The 27211-nt window shown below is 35.3% G+C and overlaps 1 protein-coding gene across 4 annotated transcripts in view; it reads right to left on the bottom strand.

Moving 5' to 3' along the window:
- Magi2 (membrane associated guanylate kinase, WW and PDZ domain containing 2) overlaps positions 1-27211 on the bottom strand; it is a 1314737-nt gene that overhangs the window by 452867 nt on the left and 834659 nt on the right. For all 4 annotated transcript variants that reach the window (XM_046464122.2, XM_046464123.2, XM_058585490.1 and 1 more), the window contains exon 4: positions 4239-4454. In XM_046464122.2, coding sequence (XP_046320078.1) covers positions 4239-4454 — 216 coding nt within the window. The remainder of the gene's footprint in view (positions 1-4238; positions 4455-27211) is intronic.

The following is a 27211-nucleotide window of genomic DNA, read 5'->3' as shown; positions in this document are numbered from 1 at the left end:
CTGGTATAGTGATGCCACCTGCTTCACTTTTCTTGATAAGGATTGCTTTGTCATTTTGGGTCTTTTATTTTCCCAAATAAATTTCATGATTGCCTTTTCTATTTCTATGAAGAATGTCATTGGGATTTTAATAGTAATTGGATTAAATCTGTATAATGCTTTGGTAGTATGGCCATTTTGACAATATTAATTCTGCCTATCCAGGAGAATGGGCGATCTTTCCATCTTCAGAGGTTTTTTTCAATTTCTTTCTTTAGTGTTCTGTAGTTTTCATTGTAGAGGTCTTTCACCTCATTTCTTGGATTGATTCCCAGTTTTTTTTTTTTTTAGTCTATTGTGAATGGGGTAGTTTTCCTAATTTCTCTTTCAGTGGATTCATCTCTGATGTATAAGAATGCATTTGATTTATGGGTGTTGATTTTATATCCTGCAACTTTGTTAAATTCATTTATTCTAGAAGTTTTCTGGTATAATTTTTTGGATCTTCTAGATATGGAATCATGTCATTAGCAAATAGTGATAGTTTGAGTTCTTTTTACCTATTTGTATCCCTTTAATTTCTTTCTTTTGTCTAATTTCTCTGGCTAGAGTTTTAAGGATGATGTTGACTAGAAATGGTAAAAGAGGACATTCTTGTCTTGTTCCAGTTTTTAGAGGAAATGTTTTCAATTTTTCTCCATTTAGAATGATGCTGGCCTTGGGTTTAGCACATATAGCATTTACAATGTTGAGATATATTCCTACTACCCCTAGTTTTCTAAAATAAAAATAAAAATAAAAATATGAATGTGTGCTGTATTTTGTCAAATGCTTTTTCTCCACCTATTGAGAAGATCATATGATTCTCGTATTTAAGTCTATCAATATGATAAATTTATTTATTTCTGTATGTGGAACCAACCCTGCACCCTTGGGATAAACCCTAGTTGATTGTGGTGCACTATCTTTTAAAATATTTTTGTATGAAATTTGCCAGAATTTTGTTGAAAATTTTTGCATTTATGTTCATCAGGGATATTGGTCTGAAATTTTCTTTCCTTGTTGTGTATTTGTATGGTTTTGGCATCAGGGTAATATTAGCCTCATAGAATGAGTTTGGAAGGGTTCCTTCCTTTTCTATTTCATGAAATACTTTGAGGACTATTGGTGTTAATTCTTTTTAAAAGTATTGTAGAACTTAGCTGAGAATCCATCTGGTCCTGGGCTTTTCTTGGTTGGTAGGCTTCTGATGGTGTTTTCTATTTCATTACTTGAAATTGATCTCTTTCAATTGTGTATAACCTCCTCATTCAGTTTGGGAAGATCATATGTCTCTAGAAATTTGCCGATGTCTTCAATAGTTTCTATTTTATTGGAGTATAAATTTTCAAGATAGTTTCTAATTATCTTCTGTAATTCAAACATGTTCATTGTGATATTTCCTTCTTTATCTTGTATTTTAGTAACTTGAATTTTCTCTCTTTTTCTCTTTGTTAACATGGCCAGTGGGTTATCTATTTTATTTATTTTTTCAAAGAACCAACTATTTATTTTGTCAATTTTTTGAATTGTTTCTTTTGTTTCAGTTTCATTGATTTCAGCTCTGATTTTAATTATTTCCTGTCTTCTACTGATTTTAGTATTCATTCTTCTTTTTCTAAGGCTTTGAGATGTAATGTTAGTTAGGTCATTTATTTGTTGACTTTTTATTTTTTAATGAAGGTTTTCAGTGCAATAAACTTTCCTCTTTGTACTGCTTTCATAGTGTCCCAGAGATTTTGATATGTTGTATCAATATTCTCATTTACTTCTAAGAATTTTTTTATTTCATCCTTGATTACTCCTACTATCCCTTCATCATTCAATCGTGTATTATTTAGTCTCCATTTGTTACATTTTTTATTTTATCATTGATTTCGAATTTCATTGTGATCTGATAGAATGCAGGGTAGTATCTCTACTTTTTTGTATTTACTAAGAATTGCTTTGTGGTACAAGATATGGTATATTTTAGAGAAGAAGCCATGTGATGCTGAGAAGAAAGTACATTTGCTCGTTGATGGATGAAATATTCTATATATGTCTGTTAAGTCTAAATTACTGGTTGTATTATTTAGTTCTATAGTTTCCTTATTGAGTTTTTGTTTGGAAGATCTGTCCAGTAGTGAGAGAGGTATGTTAAAGTCACCCAGTTTTATTGTGCTATGGTCTAGACAAGGTTGCCAAAAACATTCACTGGAGAAAAGATAGCCTATTCAACAAATGGTGCTGGCAAAACAATCCATAAGTAGCAAAATGAAATTAAACCTTTATCTCTCACCCTGCACAAACGTCAACTCAAAGTAGATCAAAGACTTAGGCACTAGAACAGAGACCCTGAGCCTAATAGAAGAAAAAGTATGCTCAAATCTTCACCATGTCAGCCTAGGATCTGACTTCCTTAACAAGACCCTAAAGTTCAAGAAGTAAAATCAAGAATCAATAAATGAGGGCCTGGGGTTGTGGCTCAGTGGTAGAGTGCTTGCCTAGCTTGTGTGAGACACTGGGTTCCATTCTCAGCACAACATATAAATAAATAAAGGTCCATCAACAACTAATAAAATATTTAAAAAAAAGAATCAATAAATGAGATAGATTCAAATTAAAAAGATTTTTCTCAGCAAAGGAAACAATCAATAATGTGAGGAGAGAGCCTACAGATTGGGAGAAAATATTCACCACATGCACTTCCCATAAAGCATTAATCTCTAGGGTATATAAAGAACTCAAAAAACTTAACACCAAAAAAACAAATGACCCAATCAATTAATGGGCTAAGGAACTGAACAGATACCTCACAGAAGAAGAAATATAATCAATCAATAAATACATAAAAAAGTGTTCAACATCTCTAGCAATCAGAGAAATGCAAATCAAAACTACTCTTAAGATTTCATCTCAATCCAATCAGAATGACAATCATCAAAAATACAGACAATAAAAAATGTTGGTGAGGATGTGGGGAAAATGGTGCACTCTTATATTGCTGGTGCAACTGAAAATTGGTACAATCACTATGGAAAGCATTATGGAGATTCCTCAGAAAACTTGGAATGGAACCACATTTGACCCAGTTATTGCACTCCTTGGTTTATACCCAAAGGACTTAAAATCAGCATACTATAGTAACGCAGCCACATCAATGTTTATAGCAGCTCAATTCACAATAGCTAAACTATGGAACCAACCTAGGTGTCCTGAAATAGACGAATGGATAAAGAAAATGTGGTATATTTATTCAATGAAATATTACTCAGCTTTAAAGAAGAATGAAATTATGGCATTTTGCCAGGAAATGGATGGAGTTGAATAATATCATACTAAGTGAAATAAGCCAATCCCCAAACACCAAAGGTCTAATGTTTTCTCTAATATGTGGATGCTAATTCACAATAAAGGGGGGAGTTAGAGAAGAACAGAGTTACCTTAGATTAGGTAGAGGGAAGTAAAGGGAGGGGTAGGGAGGAGATGTGGGGATAGGAAGGATAGTAGGACAAAACAGACATTATTACTTTATGTGTATATGTGACTGCATGACCAATGTGATTCTACAACACGTACACTCAGAAAAATGAGAAATTATATCCCATCTATGTATGATATATCAAAGTGCATAAATGCATTATACTGTCATGTAAAAAAAATCGATGTCACAAAAATAGAAGGAAAGGGACTGGGGTTGAGACTCAGTGTAGAGCACTTGCCTAGCATGTGTGAGGCCCTGGATTTGATTCTTAGCACCACATATAAATAAATATATAAAATAAAGGTACTGTGTGCATCTACAACTTAAATAAAATAAAAAAATAAAAAAAAAAAAAAAAAAAAAAAAAAAAAAAATACAACTTAAAATTTTTTTAAAAAAATAGAAGGGAGAACAGCAGAGCAGCTGAACGGGATCACCAGAAGGAAAGCCAGGAGGGAAAGGGGATGTACTGGGGAATGAAATGGAGCAAACTATGTTATGTGGATGCATGAATATGTCACAATGAACTCCATTATTATGTATAATTATAATGCACTAATGAAAACAATCAAAATAAAATATACATCACATCACAAAAATAAAAAATAAACACGTCTCTCAAAAAAATATCATCTTCCCCCTTTAAAGATAATTGCAGTATATTAACACCTGAACACACACAGATTCAACAATATATAATACCCACACCTAAAATGAAAAAGTGATGAATTTATGAAGAATACGAATGACCAACCTGGCGTTTCTGCGACTCCGTTTCCGTTGACCACAGGCCTTTCCTCCTCCTCCTCCTCAGGAGGCTCTATACTTGCTTTCTCCATGTTGCTCACTGACTTATTTCTCTTCCGTTTTCCTTCGGCACTTGGAGTGGCTCCCGGAAGTATCTGGTCTGTTACATTTAATAATAATGGTGCTGGTTCAGCAGGAGGCTTTGGGGTACCGTAGTAATTGTCTGCAAATGATATCCAAACATTCTGGAATTAAATTTTTTTCCAACTGCTTGCATAAACTTGTACAAAAATGGAAATCATATTGACAAATTTTGATCCATTCTAATATATATATGGGCGGACACATACAAGTATGTGGTTTTATGTCCTTTGTTGTTTCTACTATATTGGGCTTTAATGCATAAAGACATAGATCTATTTTCATTATCATCTGTGTATTGAAACGAAATATAGTCTCATGCATTATTCCCAAGTGGTACAGTTAATTTCAAAATTATTCAAGTGATTTTGATGACAAGACTTGAGTATAAACTTTTAATGATAATTAGGTTAAGAGTCCATGTAGGGGCTGGGGTTATGGCTCAGTGGTAGAGCGTTTGCCTAGCATTCTGAGGCACCAGGTTCCAGCTTTAGCACCACATAAAAATAAATATAATATAATAAAATAATAAAGGTATTGTGTCCCTTAAAAAAGGAAAGAGTCCACGTGACTTTTTTTTTTTTAAAGTCCCACACTGTTTTAGAGATGTGAAGCACCCTGTGCTTTTCTTCGGCTTCCAAGGAGCTGTGGCTATTGGCCTTGATATGTGCAGTACCCTACTAAGAGCTGTAGCTTCATGCCAGGTGTGTGGTTCCTGTAGCTGCTGACAGTCCTGAGGCTCTAATCATTCTCCATATCACCACAGCTTGTTCCCATAGCTCTGTTATCTGAGATATGGAATCATTTGTTTTCCCAATCAGTCTGGGAGACTTAAAAGAGAGACTAATTCTTATTTATCTCTGTAATAACAACCTGGCACATAAATAAGCATGGGATTTGCCTTTATATGTTCAAGACAAATCACTTATTTAAAATATTCTAAAATTTTGATTGATAAAGAACAGTGGTATCTTTTTGTAAAAATGAATCTCATACTTTTAACATCAACTTCAAGCCCATGTTGTTCTTTTTGGTTAATTGAGTAATTTATGCACTCATCTGCTCACTCATTAAAATCTTTATTACTACTGACTCTGCACCCAGGTACTCCAGGATGTGTTTGTGGGAAAACAAGGAGTATTAAAAAAATCTTTTTTTTTCCAAGGTATTCAACAGTCTGGTGTAGAAAATCAAATTTGACATCATACAGATAAGCTTTGAAACAGGAAATGTATTGAACACTGCATCAAGGAGATATAGAGGAAGACGGAACACACCTCGATTTTTGGAGAGGTCATTGATGATATCTGGGAAAGCAAAGTGCCATGAAAGAAACAACCCTGAACTGGAAGATGTAGGATCTAGGCTTTTCTACAGAACTAAACTTCAAGTAGTTTACTTAACCTCAGTAGGGCTCAGATTCGCTATCTATAAAAGGGGACTAGCAATAACTGTTAAAGTCACTTGTGTTCTGGATTGTAAACAACCAAAACATATTCCACTTAGGTTACACACAAGAGTGATGTGCTGAGAAGATAGGCGATGGCTGTTAAGTCTCAGGAGACGGAGGCAGAGCCCATTTTATTTTCCACAAATTTCATCTGTGGGATCTCCCCACAGGGAAAGGGCTTTGGGATGCTGGGCAGGCAGAAATAACAACATTCCACTCCACTTGCCTTCCTCACTTGGTTGTTATCGAGATGAAGTCAGAATGCATGAGGAAGAGCTTGTAAACTGTAAAAGTGCAATGTTTTTAATGGCAGTGTGACCTCATGCTGGCATGAAGTGAGCAAATATCCTGAAGAATGGCCATGCTACCAGTGTTCTTGCCCATTTTTTTTTTTTAGATATTCACAGTTGTAAAAGTAATGTAAGGAAAGATTTTTACTTTGTAAAGTGGTTCTTATAAATGCATGTGTTAGTGGTTTTTTTTGCTCCATTATAGACTCTGCAAAGTGGACAGTGTACATTTTGCTAAAAGTTACTTTTTATTTTGATTTGGAGAATTTCACATGCATCAAATCCTTACATGTAACAGTCAAATTCTGAGCCAAACAGAAATCACTAGCTGCTCCAAGAAGTTAATGAACTATTATATGTCAGCATTCCTAAGGGCTAGCAAAGTTCTCAGTACACTGCTCTGCTTTCTGTGGAATCTTAATATATACTTATCTAATAAACATAATGTAAAAACTAGTAAATAACCCTCATACATCTCAATAAATGATATAATTTTAATAGTATTTTGAATCTTTAATGCCTTTAAATATACATATTTCTAAGAAAAACAGATCACACTTCAGTGTTTCTTAATTCATTTGTGTTTTAAGTTTTAAATTTCCCTGAAGGAACTGGCGTGATGGTGCATATATGTAATCCCAGTGATTGGAAAGGCTTAGGCAGGTGAACTGTAAGTTTGACGCCAGCCTCAACAATTTAGTGAGACCCTGTCTCAAAAATAAAAGAAAGCCATCTCTTATCTCTTCAGCCCATCACTCTTGTGTTTAACTTAAGTGGATTATGTTTTGGTTGTTTAAAGCCCAGAACACAAGTGACTTTAACAGTTATTGCTATTCCCCTTTTATAGATAAACCGAGCTCTACTGAGGTTAAGAAAACTGCTTGAAGTTTAGTTCTGTAGAAAAGATCAGATCCCACGTCTTCCACCACAATTTACTGAGCTGCAGATGTGGCTCAGTGGCAAAGTGCCCCTGGGCTCAATCAACAGTACCAAAAAAAAAAAAAGAAAGAAAAAGAAAAAAGTTCCCAAAAGTAAATAATTTTTTTTTAATTAGAAGTAAATGCATACCATGGACTAAGCTAAATATTAAATAACAGGTCCTGATGAATTTTATTAAGTAATTATACCTATTGGTATCATGTGCCAATTTATATAGTAATAGTCTTTTTCCACAACTCTATTCATGAAACTAACAGATTAATTTTTTGTATGTAAAATTGTATGAATTGTTTGAATCATTAGGTAAGACATTAGATTATCTTCATTAGCAAAAATAGTAGTTTAAAAGTGGTACAGAAACAATCCATACAGTTACTACAGAGAGAAATACATTTCATGGGGGAATAATCTATTATACCAAAGCAAGATTTTTTATCCTAATGCATAAGGAACACTCAGAGAAACAGCAGAAGAATCAGCCAAGCCAACAAGTATGTAAGCCAGTGAAATTACTCTTAAAGTGTATATAGCTTCATATACAAGAATAAAAAGTGCCTTTTAAAAATCATATCAGTGTTTTCAAATATCAAACTGTTTTAAAATATAATTTGAAAATATTGTCCCACTAAGAATAAAGTGATCCTATGCATAGTGTCAGGATTCAGTGAATGTAGAAGTCTCAAAAAACAAGCAAACCACCCCCCACCTCCCCACCCCCAACAAAATAATGTGATGGTGAACAGCATTGATCTTGATGGAAAAAAAACTGAGTTTGAATTCCCTCATCTAATATTTGTGTCCCTTAATCTCGCTTCCTCTTAATATCCTTAAATCAATTTTGCTAAATAAAACAGGAATGCAGCTGTAAAATAACAACAGTAACAAAAGCAACGATAAACTGGGCAAGGTAGTACAAGCCTGCAGTGCCAGCACTCAGGAGGCTGAGGCGGGAGGATCACATGAGTCCAGGAGTTCAAGACCAGCTTGGACAACGTAGTGAGACCCCACCTTGTAAATAATAATAATATTTTTAAAAAGTGACAATAACTATTATTAATATTATTCCCAGAACTACAATTTACTGAGCTGGATGCTGTAATGGGCATTTTACATATGCACTCTTGTACCAAATGTGAATTAGCATTCCTCTTACGCCACAGTGTTGCTATAAAGGTTAATGACGATGAGAGGATAAATGGCATGACTGGATCACAGCAGATGCTCAAGATATGGTGACTACTTTTGCCATTTATTCATCACCAGACAGTATGAAGTCATTCTGCCTCTGCAGTTAAGAAGATCTAGACCCTGGGAAATTAAACTTTCTCAATACTATACATGAAGCAAGTGGAAAGTCTAGACCTGTTTAAGAGGGGGGAGTAGGAGAGTGTGACACATGCATCTTGCCCATAACTCATGCTAAAAGACTTCATTCCAAGCCCCAATCAATGAGCACAAATGTATCAGTTTCTAAAGGGAAAGGCAATCTTGCTGCCAAATCATACTACAGGAACATTTTGGATGATTTTTGTCTCTTCCCTCTTCCAAGAGTAAGCAATGTGCACATTTTGAAGAGGAGGTAGGAAGAAATAAGTTTTTCTAAACCTTCACTGAATATGTTTGTAAAGAATGACCTATATATACATCAGCAGTTTCATTCGACTTTAAAATCAAATTCTACTAACTTACTATGATCTTAAAATGATACATAAAATTATCTACTTATTTCTGTCATATTGGGATAATCTGTCAACTTACACAGCCTTATTTTTCATCAATGACTGGAAAATTAAAGTGACAATTATTTGAGGAGTCCAATTTATTCTTCAGCTAAGCACTTATGCATGAATACTTTTTTCATAAAGATGTGGCTATAAGAAAGTATAACAGGGTGAATGCACTTATTTCTAATATTATAAAAATGGAAAAGCTCTTATAAATTTGAGTAAAAAGAATAGTCCATAAAATGTCAACAATTTATTTTATAAAAATAAAAAAACACTTAATAAGTGCCCATTTACACTGGACAGTGACCTACTCATTCATTGCAAAGGGAGAGGAACTAAAATCCATGACACCGTTATGAACTCAACCCATCTAAAGCTGCCCTTGGAAAATCTAATCCCTTGCTCTCTTTTAGGAAGATCCATTCCAGCCCATCAGAAGGAGATGAGAGCAAGATTCTAATAACTTCTTCACATACTGTACTAGAAGACCATCAAGGAAAGAAGAAGAAAACCTAATTTCCTTCTTCCTTACTCCATTGCTTCCCACGCCTGGAAAAATAAACAAACTGGGTGTGGCAATGCATGCCTGTAATTCCAGTGGCTCAGGAGGCAGAGGCAGGAGGATCACAAATTTGAAGTCAGTGTCAGCAATTTAGTGAAAAATTACTTATAACTTTTTCAATGTAGCTAAAATTACTTTCAACTTTTTATATGTAGGTCTCAAAATAAAAAATATGTATAAAAAAAAAGGGCTGGGGATGTGGCTCAGTCATTAAGTGCCCCAGGGTTCAATCTCTAGCACCCCCCCTAAAAAACCCGACAAAACAAAATAAAACAAACAAACAAAAAAACAATTTACCACAGAAGTCTTATTCTGAGAGAATTTTTAAACCATGTTTTTGTCTTCCAAAGGGTCTACACACATTGATTTTAACCATGAGGCTTAAAAAGGAATAGGAAACCACCTAAATGAATTTTAAACTGTCCCTTCTTTGGACCCTCAGGTTTTGTTGAATAGTAACAAATAGCAAAAGAGTTTTTCCTGCGATGCATCACATTCTTTTTTTTTTTTTTTAATTCTGATATTATGACAAAGAGTAGGAAAGACACTACAAATTAACTTTAGGAATGAGGAAAAAAATGAATTTATTTAAAACCTGTCCCATAGCCATTAAAAATAAAAATACTACTAGGGAATTGATCACTTTGAACTGGATTCACTAGAAGAAAGATGAACACCTGCAGGAATGGCAGGGGCTTGCCCACAACACACCCATCCCAGAATCTGCAGAGAGCTTTAAGGACAGATCCTCATGGTGGGAATGATGTGTAGAAAAATTTAAGTGACTCAGAATCTGACCATAAATGAAGCAAATGGTTTGATAGTTGGCCTTCTTAATGGCACCTGTACAATTTGACTCTGACATTAAATGGAGAAGGCAGTTTCCCATCCAATCATAACCAATTTTATTAGAAAACCTGCCAGATCATAAGTAAACAATCATTTGAATCCACAACTAGATATTTAGATTTATAGTAGTAGAAATGGATATAAAACGAGAGGATCCTAACTAAATTCATACTTAAGGACATGTTTAACATTTAAACAAGAGGTAGTAATAGTTGAAACCAGCACCAAACTTCATTCTAACTCATGTCAGACGTGGCAAGAATTACAGTCAGATGGCTACATTTAGTAAACTAGAAATTTTATAAGTACTAGAGTAAATATAACCCAGCAAATATTATATTTTTCTAAAATTGCATTCCCTCACAGAAAATCAGATACAAATTCTTGCTTTAGAATGCTTTTGTCAACTGATTTTTGAAGTTATTTTAGTAAGCAATTCTGATGCTTAAATTTGGGTCTGGAAAAAAAAAACCCAACATGTCATTTCCTCATCATGTCATATATAGTTAGTAGCTTAAAACCAAGATGTAGAAACTCCCTAACCTCAAAAGATACGGTCTTTTTCTCTTGTGGTAAAAAGCATTAATCTTGCATGAGCCAGAAATAGGGAAAACACCAAAATAATACTTTGTGGAGGATATTTATATCAAACAATATACAATTGGATCTTAAAAAAATTCTTGTTAACTGTAACTTTCAAAATGTGCACAATTGTACAAAAGTGTAAATATTTCTATTTTCTTATACATGAAATTGAATTATTCTGTAAGAAACTCAACCTAAGAATTTTAAATTATGTTAATGCTGATTTTACAATAGTTTGTCCCCAAGGACATAATTCTAAATTTTACTGTCTCACTTTACACATCCATACTCAACAGAAAGTCATGCAGATAGCTCAATTTGACTAGCAGTTTTGAAGCTCAGTGGTCCTTTTGACAGAACATCCCCTTAGACATGTTAGCTAATGTGCACAGGCACAGGACAATCATTGCTAAATCTAATAGTCCATGGGCTGGCTAAATTAGGTGGTTCATTCATTTAGAGGAAATCAGACACTCTGCCCTGCAGTGACTACTCTTCATGCATTATCAGAAGAGTTCAGAACAGTTCCCATTTTCACTAAATAACATACATAAAGAAATTATGCAAGGAAATCCTCAAGAGAACAGAAAGAAGTCACATTTGATTTTTCAATGTCAAATATACATCTTCTTTTAAAATAAAGCATTTGAACATTTATAATTATAATGACATAAGAAATTTAAAAACCCAATTTAAAGTATATCACATTTATCAAAAGCACATCACATTTAAATAATATTGAATTTTTAAAAATAATATTAAATTCTTTAGAGGAGCATTGTCTAGAAAAAATAATGTGAGCACAGATATGAGCCACACATGTAATTCAAAATTTTCTAATTACCTACATTGAAAAAGTTGAAAGTAATTTTAATAATATTTTGCTTTGTCCAACACATTATTATTTCTCAATATAATCAACATAAAGTTACTAGTGCAATAGTTTACTTTTATCATATCTAATCTTGAAATTCAGTGTATAGCTTATACTTGCAACATATTTTGATTTGGACAAGACCTCTTTCATATGTTCAATAGCCACATGAAAATAGGAGCTATGGTACTGGATAGAATGGCCTTAGATAATTATCCTTAGATAATTCAAGTAACATGTTAGTTTACTCTATAATCACCTGATTAACTCATTTTCTCATAAATGATGAATTAAAATCCGTTTTAAAATGACTGAAAAAATTAAGTAAATAGCAAAATACATTTATGGTTTTAGGTGACATTATGTCAATGATATTTCTCTTGTTGGACTGCTTTCCTACACTGAATATATGTGAAATAATAAGCATCTAACAGATGTCCATTTCTTAGTGACACTTTTTCACCTGCTTCCTGATCATACATTTTGTCACTTTATCTAAACTTGAAAAAATTTACTTTTAACTTTATTATCAAGATCTAGGTTAGAAGGTTAAATATAAATGAATGTTTCAAGTAAAAAAATGTAAGTATGGACTTGTGTGAGGAGTATTGGGACTTTATAATTAGTCATAACTCAGAAGTAGAGGAATTGCTGACTTGTGGCAATAGAACAGAAGCAGAAATTCATATTCTTATTTTTCTCCTTTATGGATCACCTCAGTATCACATTCTCAAGTTAGACTCCATAGTGTTCAGTATCCAGTGCCTCACACCCTCCTCTCACTAGTCTACTTTCCCATATCACACTTCTAACAATTCCAGTTTTCTTCTTCTTCCATACATTATATGTGTACCATTTTCAATTTCCTTTGGGTCTTGCTAAGTTAGTGAGTTACCATCAATAAGCTATTTTGAACTATGATATAAATGACTATATAAATGGCTTAGTAGATCCTACATAATGTTTATATTTCAACAGTATTGCAGATGGTAATCCAACATGTTAATCATAGAATATGGAAAGCAACTAGTCAACTAGTGGGGGAATATATTTTTCGAAAGAATCTATAGTGCTCCTCAAATCACAGTACAGGTGTCATCCTGCCTAGTCAGGGTACCTAGTAGGGTGGATAGAAGACTCTAGTCTCTCAGGGAACCCATGCAAAATGTCCATGTACATGTTTTTGGAAACCAGTATTCAGAAAAAATGACTTATAATTCCAGTTAGTAACAAATTGATAAGTCTGGCTTTTTCAGTGGACTTACATTTGTTATTAACATAATTAATAATTGTTTCAGGTTTTTAAGTGTCTAGTGAGCAGATGATTAAAAGAAAGTCTCTTCATGGATGAGTAAATAAGAAAGTAGAAGTGAAATTTCAATGAATTTATAATCACAAAGCTTAGCAGATTCTTATGATAGTCATCTTAATTAAATTTACTTCTTCAAAAATTGATAAAGGAAACTGAACCTTTCAAGGACAATATTATGTTTCTCAAACAACATTTATGGCTTGTCATAAAACTTCATTCTCCCAATGGAATTATTAACTATGATACTAAGAAAAATTACTGCAATATTAGGAGACCTCTAAAACTTTCTTTTGTCACTGCTATGCAAGTAGTGTACCCAGGGAAATTTTTGATGAATCTTAATTTGATTGTTGGTTAAAGACTAAAGAAATTTGCCAAATATCAAATCTCTAATCCTCAGTTGCTAATAAAGTTCTGGGAAAAAATAATAAAAAAGAACATTATTTCTACTTGGAGAATTTGTTTGCTATATTTTTCCCAAGCCTGGTACTCTGTGCAGAGAGTATTTAGAGTCCTATTGCAAAGGTTACCACTAATCTCCCCATAGACTTTGGATTACATATTAAATTCTTGTGAACCTTGTTTTCCTCATTTATGAAATTATAGATAGGATCATATATCTAAAGTATTTCTTATTCCAAAATTATATAATGAAATTTTTTTTTTTAATGTAATGGCACCAGGAATGATGACACATATCTGTAATCCCAGCTACTAGGGCATCTGAGGCAGGAGAATCATGAATTTGAGGCCAGCTTGGACAACTTTAGCAATTTGAGTAAAGTAAAGTGACTGGGGATATTACTCAGAAGAAGAATGTTCCTGAATTCAATCCCCAGAACCAATAAATAAATTAATTTTTAAAAAGATAATTGCAACAGGTTATAATTCTTTGTCATCATATTATAAAGTTCTAAATTGGCAATAAATAGAGAATAACTGTAAATTGAAGGCAGTAATTTCAATTACTTGAGAAGCTGGACTCATTTGCTTTCTTGGTATAAACATGAAGAACAGTCATTTTTCTGTATGTTTCTGCTATTTGCATGCACTCTTCTAGAAAAGTGGTTGTAGTTTCAGACTTTTTCTATTTTTTTCCAAGTCTTTATCTCCATCTCTGTTGATGAATTAGTTACAAGTATGTCTCCCATAGGGTGTGAACTATGATTACTTTGTGGAAGGCTGTATATGAGACATTCCAACTTTATATTTTAGTCTATGTGGCACCTTAAAATTTCCTCCTTTTTATTTTAGAGGCAATGTTTTCACTGTGATTATCTTGTGATCTGTGAGACATTTAGAAACATAAGTCCTACATGGTTAGAGTATGGCTATAGTTAGTAGTAATTTAGATGTAAGTAGTACTAATCTATAAGCCAGAAAAACAACAACCAACCCAGAAAGCTGAACAAGACAAGGGTTTTGGATTTCTAAACAAAGGATCTGTCTGCATGAAGCTAGCAAGTCTCAAATAATCCAGATTCCCGCCCTGAATCCCCTTTACTCACTACCTGTGAAATTCAACCTCATGATAAACTCTGTCAGAACTAGTGGTACTTTATACCTTAGGCTCTAGAAAATAACCATTAGTTCTTCAATCATATTTTATTGCAGAGGGCTCCCCTGTTCCTCAGATTTTCACACTGTAGCTTTGCCTTTTATGACATCCTCTAATTCTGTAGTAAGTTATGAAACTCAGGAATAAAAATTTATTATAGAAAATTTATTGAATTTATGAGAGAAGAGAACTAAAGGAATAAATATGTGCATGAAAAAAATAATGAAGCGAAATTAAAAATAAAGGGGGGGAGGGGAGGAGGGTGCTCTGTTTCCAGTGTGGTCTGTGTATTTTCTGCTTCTAATTCTGGGGACCTGGTGGAGTCAGGGAAGGAACAGCTTCCCCAGACTCAAGTGTCTAAACTAAGCTTAGAAAAGTAAGTAAAGTGAAGAAAGATTAGGCCTAGGGGATGCAGGAGGGAAGAAGTCTGAGGGAGCAAATCTGCAAATCCTTGAATCTGGAGCCCTAACCCTTGGAAGAAATAGAAGAATATGTGGCTGGAGCCAGAACATAGGGGAAGCATTTAAGCTTGAGATAATAAGGTGCCTACTAGACTTTGCTAAAAATATGGGTCGGTTTCCCTCAGAAAACAAAACAAAACAACAACAATGAAAAACCACTGCAGGTTTTTAAAAGCATGCAAATTTGTTTTTAAAATAGCTTGCCAGAATGTAGAATGGATTGGAGGCAACAAGAGGGAAAGTCCCGAGGCCAATGAAAGGTCTACTGCAGTGGGGTAATGATGGTGGCTTGGGCTAGTGAGAGGTGGTGGTTACAGGATTTACAATGGTACTCTGATATCAAGGAAAGAAAACAAAAATACGGAATATTGTTTAGTTAGAAACAAGATTAGCTGCTTGCACGTGAAGAATGGTAAGCTTTTTCATGATGACCTCCTCTTTCTCTTGGGAATAGACCATTATCCTAAATTTTCTCCTAATACTCATGATTTTTTTAAATAAAAGATGCTGTGATTTAGTATGCGGACTGTAGCAGAATAATCACGGGGGATAACGAATAACTTGTGTACTTGATACAGCAGGAGTGGGAGCCGTTTATTGCAGGACAGGAGCAGTATTTATACATTCCACACAGCTTATCTAATTAGCATAAACTAGATACAGCAGTCAACCAATCAGGAATCTCCACACTTAATGGCTCGCTTTTGTTACTTCTCAAACCACTCCCTCTGGCATTTTGCCAGGCACCATCCAGACTTGTTTATGAACTCTAACATTCCCCTGGCAAAATGCCAGGTGTTATTTTGACTTGTTTACAGACTCTAACAACAGCCCAAAGAATAGAAAGCATGATGAAGTCCCTGGGAAAGGAAAAGGCTGGTGTATACAAGAACTGATGAAAGTCAACATGACTGAAACATTGTGAGTAAGGAAGAGAGGGTAGGATCTGACCCTGGAAAGACAGGAAGCAGATTGTGCAGTCTTGTCAGCCAAGCAAAGGAATTTGGATGATGTATTAGATAGGGGAGTAACATTACTTTATTGAAGGTTTTTAAATGTTATTTATTCATGTTGTTCTGTGGAAAATAGGTTGGAGAGGTCTAAGAGAGCAGGAAGATGGTTTGGAGAATGGATAAGAAGTGTGCCTGGGTGCATATGTGAGATAGAGAGATAGAGATAGAGGTAGAGATAGAGATAGAGACATAGAGATAGAGAGATGTGAGTCAATCATAAGCACATATCTGATATTATTAAAACTGAAGACACAGAAAAAAGCAAAAACCTTGGGAAAACAAAATAATTTCCCAAGACCAAATTGATAATCCCATGAACAAATTTTAACAAAACATTCAACTAGAGAACATGAAAAGTCTTCTCCAGTTTGAAAATAATGAGATGTGATCTAGATGTATAACAACATCTTCAGGAAGAGGAAAAGAAGCATCATTATTCAAAGTGATCCAGCAGCTAAATAAGAGTGTTCTTTACCTAAACATAGAGAGGAAAAGGAACTTTGAGCAGGTATGAATAAGGTTTGATGGTTTACTTCATCACAGCAAACAACTAACTAGTCAACCCAGCTTAGTAATGGCACCATGAGAGGAATCTGTCACATACCATGACACTATTAGCAGATCTGTCTAAATTGAAATTGAAATGACAATGAAAATTGGCACCGAAGTTACAACCACTACTCAATGCGGTAGGCTAGAATGTATTAAACATCATTTTCTAAAAAGGTATACTGTTAACATTGGGGACATAAACGCTAATTAGAGTAATGACTTCATTCAGCAATTTCCTTTTATGAGGCCATTTGGATCATGTTCTCTCCTCCCTATAAAAGGGCAAATCTTTATTAATTTAGATGATTACCTCACAGGGAAAGAATGGTAAATGAAAACACCAGGTCTGACCCACTGTTTCCTTCCCATTACTTCAGGTCACTATTACAGTGATGTAAAGATAAGAACAGTTAAAATTTTCTTCCACAGTGTTTCCCATGTCTCCACTAATTTACCCCAATAATCTTCTTATGTTCAGAATAGAAAGCTATGCCATATGTGGAAATTTCACAAAAAATGAATATTGATTAAGGATATCAACCATCAGCTTTTTAGTTTATGTCTTTATCTAGAAATACTAGGAATCCATTACTACCAACTAAGGTAGATAATTATTCATGTAAGTTTCCTATTAAGCACTTAAATCACGGCTTAGGAAAGGAAAGAAACCAAAAGTAAATTCTTACACCAATGTAAGGGTTTCATGACATGAACAATGAATAGCCTAAGAGTGACTATGAGTTTTGAGATGCAATCTGTGCTTTGGGCTAGAATCAGCATGCTGAAATCCATGAATTACAAATCTTTCAACAAGGGCCTTTCATGACTCCAGGGACTGGAAATCGAATATGGAACTTTTGACCTAAAGGCCATTGGCTCCAATCTGGCCTAAACTGGTAGTGACTAAAAGTTATTATCCATAGACAGTTGTTCGGCAACTGCTACAAAATGAATTGGGAGCTTCAGAGTAATTTCCAAGATGTGTCTGTGTCAGGAGCTCATGATTACCTTGTGCCCTCAGGTGGATAGTTTTAGATATGAGGCAAGACATTGACTGAAGGCAGATGCCCCATCACCTTCTAGCCTTGATAAATGGTCTTTTTAGATGAGCAGACATAATTTTCTGGGCAACTGGAAAGAGTGCTTATTACCTCATTGTCATATTTAAAGAGGAGGATACATTTATATCAACTATCATCTCTCCCTCTATCTGTGTTTATGTATAAATAAGATATAACAGATCTTAATGGGAAATTCTTCTTTTTATTAGAGCATCATAATTATACGTAGTAATTAGATTCATTTTGACAAAATCATATATGCAAGGAATTTGACTTCAAGCCCATTCCCCATCTTTTCTTCCCCTCTCCCCCTGTTCTCTCTCCTCTACTCTATGAAACTTCCTTTCTTCTACGTATACGTAAAAGTTAAATTCCCTTTGGTATCTTTACATATAAATATAACATGATTTTGCTAAATTCTTAATGGGGGAATTCTTGGAGAAGATTTTTGTAAAATAATTTAAACTCTTGCTATTCAAAAGTGTGATCTGCAGACCAATGACATCTCCCAGAATCAACTGGGAGATTATTAGAACTCCAATTTCTCAAGCTCACTACAGACACAATGAATCAGAAAACACATTTTTACAAGATCTTCAGGTAATTCAGATGCACAACCAAGTTTGAGGAGTGCAACCTGTCTGAGGATATGTTGTCAACTGCTCACTATGTAAAAATTGAACTAAATAAATATGTTGATGACAAAGATGAAGATCTGAATACTGGTTTTCTGTATCTTGCTTTCATAATCTAGTATCTCAGCTGTTTGTATTACTTATATTTCCACTCATAAAATTCCCTATTTGTTGTCCCAATTAGAATTAAGCCCCTAGAGGAAAGAAATCCAACTTAGTATTCCTTTTTAATCCACTCTGTCTCTTATCAATTGAATAAGGAAACTTGAAATTATGTCTTCACCACCTTATGCTAAATTAGGTCATACCAAATAATCCTATTCTCATGCAACACTGATTTAAACAGATTGTGTTTACCTGAGAGACCTCAAGAACTATCATGATGCCCTGGATCATTAAACAACGCTAAATTGCTAAACTACTATTTAATGGCATTGATGGTTGAGTACATGGTAAGAGTATTTTGTTCATTCTGCTTAACGTGTTACAGACACAAAATTAAATACTCAGGCCAATTTTCAAAATGGGTTTGTGTAGAGCATAGTAATACTTAATACATGACATCAAATTTAGTCAACATGAGACTAACTGGAATGTTCCTAAAATTTGGCTTATTTATTTGAATAAATGGTTACAGTTACTATCTCTCAAAGGAAAACTAAAATGCATTAATTTTATGGTGTTAATAAATTATTGAGCCTGAAATTCAGCCGTTCTTAGGATATGAGGCTTACCCTCTAAAAAAGAGTAAAAAAAAATCAACAGTGCATTGAGTATTTTCCCCACTACCTTAGCGCCTTATTCAATTATCTAAAATAAAGATGTTCATATGTTTGAGTACCCAAGGTTTCCACAGAAGCTCTCAAGTTAGCTAGATATTTTAGCTTGGACATGTTTCCTAAATTATTTGAGCCCATATTTCAATATTTTAAAAAGCAAAATAGTAATACTTTTTTAGTCAGTTTTTTTCATGACTTTGACCAAAAGACCTGATAAGAATAATTTAGAGTAGAAAAAGTTTATTTTGGCTCATGGTTCAGTCCATAGCTCTGGACCCAAAGTTAGAAAAACATCATAATGGAATGATTTAAGCAACTGAGCTCATAGCTATTTGGGAGTGGAGAGAGACCTCTTCTCTCTGGGGACAAAATATAAGCCCCCAAATCACATTCCCTGGGAACAACTTTGCCCAGTCACACCCTATGTGCCTAAAATTACCATTAATCTGTATGAGAGAATTAATCCATTTATTAGTTTACAGTTCTTATAATCTAATAATTTCACCTCTGAACATTCTTGCATTTTTTCAAACATGATCTTTGGGGGACACCTCATATCAGAATCATAATATTCATTCTACCCCTAACTCCCCAAAGCTGATACCCATCTCACAATGCATAATACAGTTGGTCCATTTCTAAGAGTCCCCATAATCTTAATAGTTACAGAATGACCCAAAATTTCATCTGAGACTCAAGGCAAACTCATGGATGTTTTCCCCTGTAAAGATCAAAAGTGAATCACATATATCCAGTATATAATGGCACAGAGTAAACATTTTCATTCCACAAAGGAGAAAAAAAGAACATAGAAGAAAGGAGAGAACTAAGACAAGAATGAAATCCAGCTGGGAAAACAAGTTCTGTAGCTCCATATCCAGCACACAGGTCACCTGGCATCATGTTCTCTCCAAAGGGCTTGTATAGCTCTGCCCCTTTGACTTTGTTATTTGCAGCCCACATCATTTACCTCTTGGCTTGTTTTTGCTTGGCTCCTGCAGCTTTCTTTGGCATACATTCCACATTACTGGCATCTCTTAAACCTAGAGGTCTTCACTGCAGCTTTGGGTTCCTTCTCACATCTTCATGCATCACCCTCTTAGGTGTATCACAAAGGGATTCCAACCCTGATACACTTTTCCTGGCCTTCTAGGCCTTTCTTTGAAATCTTGATGAAAATCTCCATGACCCCATAACTCTAGCATCCTGCATTACTGCAGAACCAAAACCATGTGGTTGACATCATGGTCTGCCACCATCTTGATGAATAACAGCCAAGCCTTCTGAGACCATGGCTGTAATACCCTCTGCATGCCTGAGTGGCTGAGCATGGTGAAACAAATTCTTAGGACCCTGTGCAAAAATGAGGTGACCCAATAATCTCTTAAAAGGAATCTTGTACTTTTATTCCCTTGAGCCTGAGATGAGTATAGTCTTACCAATTCCTGAGATGCCCTGTTGTTTTTGTGTAAAGTACTTAGCATCTCTTTAATTACTATAATGTCTTTAAAAACAAACAAACATAACTTTAACAACCATAACTTTCTTAGTCACAGTTTGACTCACACTTTTTCTGGTCCAATATTTTAAAAAAAAATTTCTGCTGTGCTTTATGATCCTGATTATCACAGTAAACTTGGCTAAAAGGCACCAGCAACATCCATGTCATCGCCTAAATGCTGTGCTGCCTTGAAATTTCCTCTGCCTGACAAATTAGGCCATAATTGAGTTTCAAAAAAAGTCTGAGGACACAGACAAAATGAAGACAACTTCTTTCCCAAAACATAACATGAATGCCTCTAGTATAATTTACAATAGAGTCCTCCTCCTCTTCTCAAATCTTATAAACACAATCTTTGCTTTCTGCAGCCCTATCTTCATTCTGGTCTTCTGAGCTCCCACCAGAATCACCTATTAAGCTCTGCTTACAACATTCTAAAGCTTTTCCAGCTTGCATCTCTAAAATGTTCAAAATCCCTCCCCTCACAAATCAACTTTGAAGGCTTCTGAATCACATGATCAGGTTAGTCACAACAATCACCCAACTTCTCAATACCAATTCCCATTTTAGTCAGTTATTTCATGGCTGTGACCAAAATATCTGACAACTATTTAGAGGAGGAAAAGTTTATTTGGGCTCCTGGTCAGCCGACTTCATAGCTCTGTGCCCAGTGAGGAAGAATATCATGGCAGAAAAGCATAGCAGAGGAAAGCATATGAGATCATGGAAACCAGGGAACAAAGACAGAGTTCCTCTCACCAGGGACAAAATATAAACCTCAAAGTCATGCGTCCAGCCACATCCTACCTGCCTACAATACTGTACAGTTAATTCATATCACTGGATTAATCCACTGAATAGGTTATAAATCTTGCAAATTAATAATTTCACCTTTTAACATTCTTGCATTGTCTCACACATGAGCTTTTGGTACCTCATATCTAAGCAATAGTAAAGACCAACTTTATAAAACTGTTTTGAGCACTTAATGAGATGGATTTCAACAAGATTTTTGGCACATAATAAACATTTCATGGATATGTACTATTGTGCTACTTCTAGCACCTCAATTATTACTACTGGCTATGATTACTACTTGAATACAACATTTATTTTGAGATCATTAGGCTATGTACCAGACTTTAAAATAATTGATCATATAAGATCCAGTCTCACATGGTTTACCAGGTAACATTAAGACATAACACTGCAAATTAAAGAAAAACTTAACAATATACAAGCCTGTAGACATAATTATCTTTTCTATTAATTCTAAGATTCTAAATTATGTCTTAATCTAATCTTGGCCTTTCTTTAGTCCTTGAAGAATTAGAGATTTGATTGTGTTGATTAGGATGTTGCCAACAGCTATTGGCCCCTGCACCCCTTTCCCTTAGCAGAAAGGAAATGATTCTTCTCTCATAGGAGTTCTACAGCCAGATGTGCTTTCTATTTTTCTTTTGGTCCAAGTGGGGATGGGGGGGTGTACTGGAGATTGAACTCAGAGGCACTAGACCACTGAGCCACATCCCCAACCCTATTTTGTATTTTATTTAGAGACAGGGTATCACTAAGTTGCTTAGTGCCTTGCTTTTGCTGCGGCTGGCTTTGAACTCAAAATCGTCCTGCCTCAGCCTCCTGAGCTGCTGGGATTACAGGCTTGTGCCATCATGCCTAGCTCAGATTTGCCTTCTAATGAGAAGCAGTACAACCAGGAACTATTAACATAATCCATGGACTCAGGCAAGCATGAATCTGCACTCTGCTTCATGGTAGCTATGTAATTCTGAGAATGTCATAACATCTAAAGAACACAGATCACAATAGCACTTTCTATGTAGAATTGTTGTGAGGATGTTAGAGGGAATGCTGTAGGCTTTTGCAGAGCATTCAACATTATGCATTGGCATGATTAAGTAATTAATTGGTTTTATTATTGCCTAGACATAAAATATTAAAAAGGGCAGAGTCTCCTCTCAAAAAACAATGCTCACTTAATTGTATTCCCAGTAGAGGACAATTTTCAAGGGCTTGACTTTAGGAATGAGTGAGCCCATCCTGATTTAATTTTTGCTCACCTCTAGGATGAGTTCTCTGAAGAATTCTGTATAATATAGTACCTTTAACTTGCTCTGATCACAGTAACCTACTGACTCCCTAACCCTTTTCTCAAGCTCATTGATTTTGATTCCAGAGTTAGAAGGACCTTGACCACCCATCTATTCCAAAGTTCCATTTGGGTAATTACAGTTATGCCTGCTTTCCCAGTGTTCATACAGTCTGTTTCTAACACTTCAAATTCTGGAACGTTTACTATATAATTAAGAAACCCATTCCATTTCTGGAAAGCTCTTGATTATAAGAAACTTACTCCTTCTGTTGAATAGAAATCTTTGTTCCTTGTTACATAAAACTGATGATACTTTTGGCTTTTGGAACAAAACGGAATACATCTAAAGGCTATTCCATCTGATGAAGAATATTTTAAGATTGCTGTCATGTCTTATGCTTAAATGTAGTGTTGAAAAGCACTGGATGCAATATTGGAGACATCATTTTACCAGCACAGAAAATACTGAGGCTATTCTTTCCTTCTTTAATCATTACATTACCTAATTATTAAGTAAAATTTGAACATCTATCTTTGATCAGGTATAAAGAGTTCCCTTTTGGTTGAAACTGTAAGATGAGATTCTTTTAAAATTTATGTGCCCTTTTACCATCTATGGATCTGTTAAAATTCAATGCATTCAAGGAAAACTTTTCTTTTCTCATTTTCTATAAATAAACTGCTAATAACTTTAAACCACTTTTATTAGCCTCATGTGCTACAAAACTGGGCTTCCTCTTTTAGAGGAAGTATAAGCAAAAATTTTGACAGGAACTATAAGTAAAAATTCATGGACTTTGAGAAAGAAAGAATCTGGTAGATGAAAGCTGACCTGGAACTATTAGGTGGGTAGGAGCTGGCCTGGCTCTCACAGCTGAGTGCTGGTGTTCCCCTGTGGAACATCAGTTTCATAGAACATCAACTTCAGACAAGGCCATTCGGTGACTATGCTGGATCAAGATAAAAACAAGACTACTGTTTCCATCACTGTGACAAAATACCTAAGATAATCAATTTATAAGAAGGAAAGATTTACTCTGGCTTAAGGTTTCAGAGGTTTCACTCTTTTGGCAGATGGTCCATTGTCTTTGGGCCTTCAGTGAAGCAGAACACCATGGCAGGGAGCATATGAGGGTGCAGAGCTGCTCCCTTCATGGTAGCTGAGATGCTAAAGGAAAGAGGAAGGGGCCAGGCTCCTAGCATCACCTTCAAAGAACCTATAATGACCTAACATCCTTCCACTACTAAGGGCTCATTTCCTAAGGCTCCAAAACCTCCTAACAGTGCCACAGGCAGGCAACCGAGCCATCAGCATGTGGGCCACTGGGGGCCCTTATCTAAACCACAGCAGCTACTTTCTGTTTTGTCTTTCCACTATGACATTCACCTGGCTTCCTTCTGTCCAAATTTTTATGCTGGATAAAAATCATTTAGATATTTGACGATAAAATCATCCTTTCTTCCTTACAGCATCAGGTTCAGTCCTCACTTGTTTGTGCTCTTCTCAAAATCACCTGCTGCAAGGCCAACTCCTAAATCTTCCTACCAGATGTTCCACAGTAACTCATGGTATGTGCTTTCTCACACTGCGATGAGGCAGTGAATCTTCCTTTGCTCAATTGCACTTGTGATGCTGGTGATCTCAGCTGAAGGGAGCTGGCATTGTGATACTGAGGGGACATATAAAAATAAAAAGCACTCCCTGGCATTTTACCATATGAAAGCCTTCCACTAAATTTCTTCTGATCTATAAAACACAGGTGAGATAAATCATTGCAGAACGTTGCCAAATTGGACATTAAATCCTTTAGTAGCATCCATTTGTGTGTTTATCACCATAAACTGAAAACCATTTTCTGAAGGGAATCTTGCTTTTTAACTTACCTGGTGGTAAGTTAAACTTTCTGCTATGGTGTGAATGTTAGTGTCCTCCTCAAATTCATATGCTGAATTCTTAAACAGATAGTGCTAAAAGGTGGGGCATATGGGAGGGGATAAGGTTAAAAGGCAGAATCCCATGAAGCAGATCAATGCCTTTACAAAGGAGGCGCAAGGCAGCGCCTGGGCCTTGTTCACTGCGTGAGGACCTTTAGCAGGTATACCACCTATGATCCAAAAAATGGGCCAATCACTGGACAATGAGTCTCTCTTGATGTTGGATTTCCCATCTCCACAATAGTGTGAAATAAACTTCTGTTTTTTATAAGCCACTTATTTTATGGTGATTTGTTAGAGCTTCCCCGATGGACTAACACAACTCCCTCAAAGCAGAAGTTACATGATCTTTTACTCAGGCATCTGTCGTTCTGGTACTCAGTGTTCATAAGAGAATCAATCCTATCTTCCACTCAGCTGATAAAGCATTGGATGCTCCACTTGACTGCAATAGAGCAGCGGCGCATCCATGTCAGAGAGGATAATCTTGGACTTAGGATGGCTCAATACATTTTAAAAGCTCAGCTGAGAAAAAACAATATTTGTGAAGATTAAGGGAAAGATACACAGCCCATATACTCTTCTAGCTACTCCAAAATTGACTCTGGGGATAAGCTAGACCAACAGAGAAGTGTTAATACCCGGATCCAATGGCACAGATAAGAGTTATTACCCAACTGGACCTTTGCACGACTCCACTGAACCATATTGAGGAAAATATTAAGTAACAACTTTGTGATCCTTGATGATGAAATTGTTCAATATATACCACAAATTCATTTTCTCACTGTATCTGAACAACACTTCAGATTTATTCCAGGATTCAAATCCTACCTCTGTCACTTGGTAGCTGAGTAGTTTAAAGCAAAATAATTAATTTCTCTAAGCTTTGGAATACTTGTCTGTGGAAATGATTGCACTGTGGAAATGTTGAGCATATTAATGGATGGCAATAGCACTGGTACAATGCCTTAGAACAGTGTAGGGACTTAATCCTCAGGAGCCACAGTATGATTTGTACAGTACGATTTTTATCATTGACTTAGCACTGTGAGTATATTCTGAATTAATTTTGGAGTTCATTAAGAAGTTGCATTGTTAATTACTTTAGTGGTTGTTTAAATTGCCAGAGTAAATTAGAAACACACTTTAAAATTTTTTTCTAGACTAATGCACATCAAATTTAGCTTGTTTGGGGTTTTGTGTTTTTTTTTTTTTTTTTTAAAGCAGTCACATTATATAAGCTTGTGGGCCTTGAAAACTTCTGAGTCTCTTCCACAAGATCTGTTGTCAAGCCAGATGTCTCACTTTTGCATTATTTCAGGGGATCTTCTTGCTTGCTTGCTTACTTAGTTAAAATGTTCCTCATGACAAGCATTCTGCCTCTGATTTATATTCCCAGCATGCATAATCTAAGAGCCACACACTTAAATAATGCTCCTGCTGCATATCAACCTTGAGAGGAGACAGTTCTGAGGAGTGTCTCCTGAAGAAACTTCCAGGTTTTCATAAGGCCCTGACTGTAACTTCCCATCCAGATGCTGTGCTTGAAGTGAATTATATGAAAATGAAAAATACTTTCTGAGGATAAGTACAGGTGATTTTTACCAGTTTGCATTGCCCATGAGATAAAAGCCCAGTTTGCTTTAAGCAATTTTATTGGACAATTTTAGTTGAAGAAAAACAAACCTAAAAAAATATAAAGAAAAATAACTACAAATTTTTAGGTAGACATTTATTTTCCTTTTAGCTCAGAAATACATTACATGAAAACATTTGACCAGTGTGACAGTAAAAGCTATCTTATTAAGAAGCTGTAAAGGTTAAAATGAGAAACTCTACAAAGACACTGTACAGGGGTACAGTTGACAAGAAAGGTGTCTGCAGCTGCCACATTATAATTGCTAATTTTAAAAACTGTAGGTCTATAATTCATCCTAGCTACTGTAAAGCAGACACACATTACTTGTGTTTGAAACACTAGAAGGTAGGGGTATGTCAGGGGGCGCTCTGAGCCAAAGTGGAACATGAATCCACAAGCTATAGGTAGAAGCAAAGTTCAAATGCTGGGCATTGCAATTGCAAACAACAAATCCAAAGGGCCAGAAACAAGTTCAAAGGCAGAGTGACAGGACCAAAGGTCTAAAACTGAGTAGAGTGACAGTGCAAATACAAATCACCCCAATGAGCAGTGAGTTCTTGGCGATGGCTGTGAATAGCAGTTGGTATTTGTTGCTAGCTTCTAAGATGTATAGTTAGCATGAAGGGGACAAGGAAGTGATAGTCTTAAAAACTGTAAAAGGCAAAGATGAAAAATTTGGAAGTTGGCTGTAAAATTAATTTAAGTATAACAAATACCAAAGTGTATTCCAAAACTCAGATTTGTCCTTTTATAATAGAGTGATGAGTTAGGTTTTATAAGGTAGCAAAATATACACATCTGTTAGTAGTCAGTTTTATATCATGCTTGGACTACATAAGCATGTTTGTGGTTTTATTTTAATGATCACAAACCAATTAATCTTGTAAAAGTTTTCTGGTCAATAAAAGAAATATATTTACTGTGAACTATGTAAAACGTTAGAAGTCACCTTGAAAATGCAACTGAATTAGTTGCCCGAGGAACTGAATTTCAACAGGAAAATG

Source organism: Marmota monax, unplaced genomic scaffold (genome assembly GCF_021218885.2).
Source record: "Marmota monax isolate L192 unplaced genomic scaffold, Marmota_monax_Labrador192_F-V1.1 WCK01_AAM20220418_F8-fsc00065, whole genome shotgun sequence".
Lineage (NCBI taxonomy): Eukaryota > Metazoa > Chordata > Mammalia > Rodentia > Sciuridae > Marmota > Marmota monax.
This window is presented reverse-complemented; position numbering and strand designations above follow the sequence as displayed.